General features: G+C 39.1%; 3 protein-coding genes across 4 annotated transcripts; 1 reads left to right on the plus strand and 2 right to left on the minus strand.

Moving 5' to 3' along the window:
* Positions 1-2900: 2900 nt before the first annotated feature.
* On the plus strand, positions 2901-6451 carry LOC120127606. 2 transcript variants are annotated; one of them, XM_039145475.1, is made up of 6 exons: positions 2901-3387; positions 3571-4570; positions 4647-4834; positions 5382-5418; positions 5587-5645; positions 5770-6451. In XM_039145475.1, the coding sequence occupies exons 1-6, from the start codon at positions 3287-3289 to the stop codon at positions 6260-6262; spliced, it is 1878 nt and encodes a 625-aa protein (XP_039001406.1). In that variant the 5' UTR covers positions 2901-3286; the 3' UTR covers positions 6263-6451. The 2 variants fall into 2 exon arrangements, with proteins under 2 accessions (XP_039001406.1, XP_039001399.1); XM_039145468.1 differs by having other exon boundaries at positions 2903-3387; positions 4641-4834; positions 5770-6450.
* Positions 6452-6712: 261 nt separating this feature from the next.
* LOC120126693 ((R)-limonene synthase 1, chloroplastic-like) lies at positions 6713-7904 on the minus strand. The gene is made up of 5 exons (XM_039144807.1): positions 7765-7904; positions 7470-7688; positions 7240-7378; positions 6938-7150; positions 6713-6820 (listed from the first exon to the last, which is right to left on the minus strand). The coding sequence occupies exons 1-5, from the start codon at positions 7902-7904 to the stop codon at positions 6713-6715; spliced, it is 819 nt and encodes a 272-aa protein (XP_039000738.1).
* Positions 7905-7930: 26 nt separating this feature from the next.
* On the minus strand, positions 7931-8781 carry LOC120126704 ((R)-limonene synthase 1, chloroplastic-like). Its single transcript, XM_039144816.1, has 3 exons — positions 8575-8781; positions 8203-8473; positions 7931-8127 (listed from the first exon to the last, which is right to left on the minus strand). The coding sequence occupies exons 1-3, from the start codon at positions 8779-8781 to the stop codon at positions 7931-7933; spliced, it is 675 nt and encodes a 224-aa protein (XP_039000747.1).
* Positions 8782-9002: the final 221 nt, after the last annotated feature.

Raw genomic sequence — 9002 nt, forward strand, 5'->3', positions numbered from 1 at the left:
AGTAAATTTATCATCAAGTTAAATATGAAAAATATTAAACTTACCTCTTTGCGTAGAGTATAAACCTCGTTCTGCAACGATGCTACAATCTCACGTAGAGCTGCTACCTTACCACGTAAAGTAGACACCTCAACACACCATGCACCATTGTCATCACGTAAAGTACCGACCTCCTCACGCAAGGCATTGACCTCATTACGTAACTCCCCTAACTCATCCTGTGGAGGTGGAGAACAGGGAGATAAACGTCGTGACATCTTTGCCGGTCGCCTATCATGAGGTGATGGTGGAGAAGAGGCTCGATGATGTGACAGAATAGGTGATGACTCTCGTTATGGAGGTGTATATTCGGGTCGATCAGGTGATGGCTCTGGGTGAGGTGATGGCTCTCGAAGTGGTGGCTGCTCATCATCAGTGCCATCAAAAAAACGCTTACTAGCTTGCCACTAATCAGTGGCAAGCTCAGCTTCCGTGGGTGTCAACCTCTGTAATGGAGTGTTGGCCTCCTAACAATATAAAAGCTCAAACAAAGTTAAACGTGTACTAGTAATAACTTGTTTAAAAACATATGGTAGTATTTGTGTTAACTTACATTATTTATTGTAGTATACGGTAGTAAATCTTCCCATTGCTGCAAGGACCGTTTCCTCTTCCAGGAAATAGCCCTAGGAATATCATTAGAAGTTTTTAATGCATATGTCTGCATGGCGGGAAAGGCCTCAAATATCCAAATCTACAAACAATATAATAACAAACATTAGTAATTGTTAAAGAATTAATTATAATTTTGGAAACATTATATAAAAATTATTACCTTCAAGGCCCAAATAAAGCCTGACAAAGTGTATTTGGAACCATCGCCACGCAAACTTTTCCGATCATCAAAGGCAGACGACAACTTATTCCATGTAGCTTTCCATAGATACGAACCCCACGGAAACAGGTTCCATGCATTTAGGTCCTCTACCAATTTAATTAGATCATTAGGAATAGGTTGTCGGGCCTCTCTGCCTAAAAAGTCGGGTTGCAAAAGTATTAGAAGGCATACTCGGACAACATCGACGTCATCCATCCGAGTAAAACCATCTTTCTTATTCAATAATCTCGTCAAGTCTTCCACGTGTAAATTCGACAGCTCAGGAAAAACCCGGGAAAACCATGATAAGCGGGTAATATGTCTAGTGTACCGATCTACATCATCGTGTCCGAAGCGTAGACCGGTGATTAAGCAAAACTCCTCCCGCCCAAAACACGTATACGCCGGTGGAAAATCAAACCATATCTCTTCATCATGACGTTGTATGGTCTCTGGTAGATCGCTAGTCATGGTTTGAAGAAACAGATGGGTCAACATAGCATCTCCACCCGGATGTTGTACTTTCAGCCATGGCCCGAAGCAAGTATCCTCAAATATTTTTCTTTGTGCAGGTGAAAGCTTCGACGCAATTGTTTTGGCCAAGCTTACTTTATTTCTTAAGGTCAATTGAGCCGAATAAAAGTTCTTCAAAAATAATAAACATACCAAGTTAGGTATACCAAAAACTACACTGTGAAGATATAACAAGAACAATAAAAATAAAGAGTAGTAGTTTATTCTTCAAACTTAAATTTGCAACACTGTGAATTTAGTATTTGTCTTTGTTTTTTGGTTGAAGTAATGCAATTCATTCAAGTTTCAATTTGCAGAAGAAGAATAGTTTCTGAAACTTAAAACCGCAACACGAAAATGAAAATCGCAACACGAAAATGACTATCGCAACGCGAATTTGACTATCACAGCGCAAGAATCGCAACGCGAAATGAAAATCGCAACACGAAAATGACTATCACAACGCGAATTTGACTATCGCAACGCAAGAATCGCAACGCGAAATGAAAATCGCAACGACAGAATCGCATTGCGATAGTCATTCTCGGTTTCAAATACTAAAATTGAAAGAAACTTGAATGGATTGCATTACTTCAACCAAAAGACAAAACAAAGACAAATACTAACTTCACAGGGTTAAAGACTAAACAGTTTAGCAGTATTGGCAGCAATCGAATGAATTTAATAAGCAATCTAAGTGAAATGGTTAATCTATTATTGAAAACACCAGTAAACTTATCATCAATTTCAATATGAAAAACCTAATAATAATGCAAAAATTTCAAAATAAAAATAATTAAAAAAACTAACCATCGGTGGTTGATTTGGTTGATTTTCCATTTCTGACCGTGAATGATTTTGCCGGAGATGGAGACTGATATCGTCGGAGATGGGGACTGATTTCGTCGGAGATGGGGACGGATGTCGCCTTAGAGAGTGAGAGATGAAGATGAGGCTGAGTTGTAATTTAGGGTTTTAGGTTATGAGTTGCGATTACGGGATATACTGTGGATGGTTCAGTGTTCTGATATATTAATATATTCGTGTTTGGAATTTGAAAAAAAAATACGCGTTGGATACATATGGCGCTATGTAAATCGCATTGCGATAGTCAGATTCGCATTGCGATTTACGTATTCGCATTGCGAATTAGAAAAATCGCAACGCGAATTAGAAAAATCGCAACGTGAATTTGGAAAATCGCAATGCGATAGTTAGAATCGCGTTTCGAATCTGGAAACTGATTTGCGATACCGGAGATCGCGTTGCGAATTATCGATCGCATTGCGATTTAGTTGGTCATTTTGGCAAATCCAAAAAAGTTGGTTAAAATCGTATATTATAAGTCATTTTTGGTCACTGAGGTTATTTTTTCAATTAAAAATAAATATTTTTTGAAAAAAAATTAACCGTTGGATCCATTGAATAATAGTTGAAAAAGACTAGGCTCTATGATTACAACTATTTCACATTCGAAATAATATTTGGCCCAAAACATTACAGGCTTTGTTTAACCTCAAGATTTGACTGTTTAAGCTCGTAATTTAATGGCTCAAGCCCTGGTTGGATGCCTAATAAGTGATCGATCCACGAAGACGAAGAAGCTGAAGAAGCCGCGTACAACCATAGAACATACTCGAGAGAGACAGAGAGAGATTTGCTTTTGTTGTTTTTATAGTAGAGAAAACTTATTGTAAGAGGCAACCCCCTCCTCTTCTCCGTTCTTCTATATTCCCCCCTCTTTTTACCTATTCTTTCCGGCTTCAATAAATCGGGGGTTCCTCTTACTGTCTTTAATATATATTTACTTGCTTGTACAGTTTTTTAATTCATAAAGATTTCTGGAGTGAAAGAGGGCAAGCGGGGGGATTTTTTTTTATTCTTGTTCTTGGGGAGACAAAGGAATAAAGGGAGAAGATGTCAAAGAAGAAAGCTTTCAGTGGCAGTACGATGACTTTGAAAGATTTTCATGGCGGTTCTATACCATCTGATCTTCCTCTCCCTTCTTCCCCTGGCGTGTAAGTTCCCAAATTTCAAATTTCATTTAAATCTGATTCTGTTTCTTTCTTTTTGTTTATGATGTATACTTTGCTGGGTGTTATCCAAAATTTTGAAATTGTATTGTTTCTTATTAGATCTGAAAACCCTTTGGATCTTCTAGTGAAACCCTAGTTTTTTAATATTGGATTTTTTGAGTGAAGGATTGATAGGCCTACCGATCGTTCGGGTTTTGATAGAGCTACGTCGTGGGGAAACCCGGTTGGGCGGCCTGATCATCGTGCCTGGCGGAATTCGTCACCTGCGACTAGGCATTTTGATGATAAAACTCCATTTCTTACCAGCTCAGTTCATATTGGTCGTTATTTTGATGAGGATGAAAGGAAGCCGTTGGTTGGGGGTTCTGCCCCGCGTAGAATTGTTACCGATGAGAGTTTAGGGGTTCCAGCTAGCCGTCTAGAGCAGAAGCCTGAGTCTGGTCATGCTGGGAGGTTTTCAGGGCGACATGGCTCAGCTCCGGTAGCTCCATTGTCGAGTGGCTCGGGGAATCTCTACTCTAGTAAAATGTCTGAGGCTGCTGCTTTTGGCATGAGTTCTCTCAATTCTGGGGGGAATCATAGGCCGGCTACTTCTGGGCCGTATCCTAATGCATGGGCAGCTAGGAAGGAGGTGGCAGTGAGTGTTGCTAGTGCTGAACAAAGTGCTGTCTTGAAGTTGGCTCATGCTAGTGCTATTGACAAAGTGTCCTCAGGTAGATGGCAGTCAAAGCAATCTGTTCTATATCAGAAAGATGTTGATGTTAGTAAACACTCGGAAACAGAAAATGTCTTGCATCCCCAGGCTTATGATGATAAGATATACAGCAGAATGAATGCTGTGACCGGGAGGGAGTATTCTGATGTGACGTTGGCAAGGCAAGTTGAAAAAGGAATGAACATTGAAGATGGAATTCAGGGTGGTAGAAAGGCATTACCAGACTATGAGAGGAACCACACTCCTAACTATTTGGAAGTTAAAGAAAATAAATATTTAATTTATGGTGAAAGAACTCAATCAACTCGTGCAAATGTCAAATTTGGCAGTTCTAAGTCACAGCCATCGTTGACAGTGCTGTCTGAAGCATCCGAGCGGCCCAAGTTGAAGTTACTTCCTTGCACCAAGCCATTGGATAATCTAGAATCACCTTTTGTTGATGCCAATCAGGTATTTGATGTGATGCCATAGTATTCAATCATGCAGTTCTCTCCTAATTCTGATTATTTTCTTGTAAAAGGGGCAGCAGTGGCCAAGTGAATCTGTTATTGATCATACTGGAATTGGTAATAATTCATATGGATATGTGAATACTTCAAAACCTGGTTCAGCTGGCAGTGAGAATGGGAACCAGACAGTGGACCGTCCTAAACTGAATTTAAAGCCTCGTTCACAGCCCAATGAACAACTGGAGGGTAACTTTGAGAAGGAAAGGTTAGTATGTGTCTATATTTTAAATTGCTCTATATGAGTGTCTTATAGATGTGTATTTTTTTATTATATAATCATTAATTTAATGATGATTAGAGACAGGATTAAGATATTTAAGTGACAAAAATAATGCATTAGAAAATTGAAGTAATTTCTTTGGGGAAAATTTGGATAATAGACTCGTAGTACTAAATAGGGATTTGAGTTTAGCCATTACATCATGATTTGGGGCAGTAATTTAACTGTGAATCATTGATTTACATTTGATTATTTATGAAGCAAATGGCAACGGAAAACTGAATGATTTTCTTAAATTTTGTTTGTCACCTATTTGTCACATTTCCATGCACAAGTAATCTATCATTACTTAATTTGAATGATAGTTGCATCTTGTGTATCATTATCATATTTGGCTACAATCTATTCTTTGCATGCCCTATCGACATCTACCGTATTGTCGGATGAGGGTGCTTTGTTTTATTTTATTTTTCTGGAAAAAATTGTCACTTTAGGTTTATGGGTATTTATTCGCTAAGTGTTACTGATGCAGAAATGCGTTATTTGGTGGTGCTCGCCCACGAGAACTGGTGAGTGAATCTCTACTGTCTTCTTATTGGATTGTTTTAATGATTTTTCCCATCAATATCTTTTTGATGTCAACATAATTTGATTTATTATTATAGCTTCACACTTATTATTATTGTTAATGTGGTTTTCATCATAAGAGCTGACCTCGTTGCTGTTCTGTTTCAAAGGTCCTGAAGGAGAGAGGGATTGATGACAGCAGCCATGAGCCAGGCCAACATCCTGATAGGTAGTGGTTTCTTGTATCTCATACCAATGTGGAACTTCTTCCCCTTATTGCTTATCGGGTTTGTTCACCAGTTGACTTGAATTTAACGTACCATGTTTTCATTAATCGTTATTGTTATGTGAAGGGTCAAACATAATGTTCCAAGAAGTGAAAAAGTTGCTGAGCAACCTGCTGCTCGCCATGGTGAAAGAGTTGGGAATCCTCCTGTTCAGAAAACTGGAAGAAAATCCGAGAGGAACCATGTTCACAATGAAAGAGTTGATATGCAAAGGAGGAACTGGCGTAATGAAAATCGGCAGAATGAAAGGGAGACCGAAAGACAGCAGCAGCCACGGCGGCTGCAGCAGCAGGAGAGGCAACCGTCACCTGAAACCTGGCGTAAGCCTGCCGACCAGCCTAAGCCTGTCTCTCCCGTGTCTGCTGGTGCCGTGGCTGCTGGTGTGCGCTATGGAAAAGCAGCATCAGCATTGGATCTTGCTCAAGCCTTTTCCAAGCCATTCTCAGATCAGAAAACAGATGATCAACATGCCGGGCAAAGGGTTCTTCCTGGCCATGCCCAAATGCCCTTTTCTCGGCTGATGGGTCCAACTCCAAGGCCTCGAATAAACGGTTACTAAATTTTAAGAGAACCGGAGCCTGTTGTTTTACCTGTGATTGCCTAAATGATTTCAGGATGTCAGTGATTGTATTTGTGCTGTATGACCTCATGATTTCATGCTGAAGATCTGTTTTTGTTTTTTCAATTTAAAACAAATTTTAGAACAATTGGTACATCAAATCAATTGCAATGTCGTCCTTCCTTTTTCTTAAGTGATTCCCAGTTTTTGCTAGTTTTATTCCAGTTCTACATTCATCTTTGCTGCAACAACCACAGTGAGAAGTGGCTAGTTTACTCTTCTACAAAGGAATGGGATAAAAAAGCAATTACATTGCATGATGTTTGGTCTTGTGGTTTTGAGAACCATGTCCATCTCCGTGTTGATAAATACAATGGGATATAATTCCAATGACACTTTGGGATATAATGGGGACACAGTAGCTCGGTGTATATTCACCTTCTTCCATGTCTATCTTATTAGATTCTTTATATGTTTCCGGGCAGATTCCTCCGGGACTCCGTTTCCGTGCATGTAGCATTGGATCGATTTTGAAACATCGCCTCTCTTCAACTCATCCTGAAATCAAAGTGAAATGTGATCAGTTAATGGAATTCAAAGTTCATCTGATAAGAGCTCTACAGTTCGGTCGGTTTTGTACCGGTGAAGTTCCGAAATCATCTTGAAGTCGAAAACCACAGATGACCAATGTAATAACTCAGGGTAGCTTTCGAGGAATTCGAGTTCCTTCTCGTTTATCTTATTTGTTACAAATAGACTTGCTTGAGTTGCTATTAAAGTGCCTGTTATTGATATCCAGGCATTTTCCATATACTCTTCAAAAGTTGGTGTATATGCACTGTGGTACCATCTTGCCTCCAACATGTAGGATCTCAGTAAATCAACCCACTGAAGCCATAGCCAGAGCAGAAGAAGAGTTATAATAACCAGTTACAATGTCTTAAATCAGATGGAATTCATGAGAGATGATACATTACCCCCTTTTTAAGATTCGATACGACGTTGTGACCTTGCTCTTTGAGGATGTCATAAGTCATTTCGTTAACCGTGTTGTAAAGTGCAAGGAAGCATATCTTCATATAGTCCGGGAGTTGTATCATTGCCTTAATATCCTGCCTGAAACATGAAGATAATAGACAAGAGATCGATTAATCCTCTCTTGGGAAAGTAACAAGGCATGTGCAAGAGATTCTGATTTCCCGCCAACCTCTCAACAGCATCGGTGAAGAACTGAAGTTCTTCCAATGTACCATACACATCGTAAATATCGTCTATCACTGTGATTAGTGCAATGGCCTTCGTAAGTGTTTTCCGGCAGCTTCTGAACTCGGGTTTGAAAGCTATCCCCATTGTCCATAAGAAGGATTCCACCAATGTATTCATGGCAAAGCTCAATTTCTCTCCAAGACCAGTGTTCTTCCACCACCTTTTGCAATAAAATTCAAGTACATGAAAACCAATTACTAAATATTTTATTACGTGTATATATATGATTCCTTTACCTTGACATATCCTTGAGTTCTTCTTGGTGCATTGCTTGTAAAACATTGAAGTCCAACTTTTCTAGCTCTAATACAATCGGGTTCGAGTCCGATCTTCTTTCATATACATTGATGTACCATCTTGCTTCCAACCTTGGCATTCTACACTGTAATATGGCATGCCGGACTAGAAGGCGAGAATAGGATTGATGTCATCCTTCACATATCCGAGATTTTCAGACGTAAAGTGCCAAGCTGCCTCCATTATGCTTTCTCCTTCGAAACAGTAGTATGAAGCTTCATACAAGCTCAGCATTGCCATGATATCCTTACATAGAGATGGCCTGAATCTTCCTCTATCATCCCGAAAACAGTTGAAAATTTCTGCAACGGATCAAAACCAATTATTAAAAACACCCCAAACAAGAATTTCATCATAAATTACGGAATCATTCGTACCCGGAGATGAATGATATCCATATTCCTTGAGGAGCCTAAATTCCAAAGCTGCTGCATACAAATTTTCCTTTCTCATTTGATTGTCACTGTTCTGATATATGTTCAGTAACATCATGTTAATCTCATCATCAAAATGATATGCTACTCCAAGCCTCTGCAAGCTGTCGATCATCTTGAGTTGATCCAATAGCTGATCATGTTCCACAATATCGTTCAAAATAGTCTTCACTTTTCTTTTCAGCACTTCGACTTGCTTTGCATACTCATGGCCCTGGAATTTCAATCGATATGTCATCGTCTAATTCACCGACAACGACAGAACTGACGTATATATAAGTTAGTTAACGAAGACAATGATAATGATAACTATACCTTATAATCGCCGCTCAACAACTGCAGATCATCATCGTTCCAAAAGCAAGGCTGATAGTTCCCTGACCTCCTACTGGTCGATGAACCGAAAATTTTGGTACTGGCAATATATGCGACACTCCCTCTGCATCTTTGAGAGATTAATGGTGCAACCTTGGGTGTTTTACCAAAGAAAGATGGAGTTAACGAAAGAAGGGAGGAAGCCATTTAAGGATTTAAAGCTCTTAATTGAGTTGAAAAATACAACATCAATGTTGTTAATTTACAAAGGATTGTTGAACAGTGCTTTATATCAAGAGGGCTTAAGTGTGGGGACTGAGATAAGATTACAATCTAATTAGTTATTAATAATCGTAAGGATAAAGTACACAAATGGTCCTCGACTATAGAATATTGCTTTATTAAGTCCATTGATTATTAAAAGTTAT

Source organism: Hibiscus syriacus, unplaced genomic scaffold, assembly GCF_006381635.1.
Source record: "Hibiscus syriacus cultivar Baekdansim isolate YM2019G1 unplaced genomic scaffold, ASM638163v2 tig00001478_pilon, whole genome shotgun sequence".
Classification (NCBI taxonomy): domain Eukaryota; kingdom Viridiplantae; phylum Streptophyta; class Magnoliopsida; order Malvales; family Malvaceae; genus Hibiscus; species Hibiscus syriacus.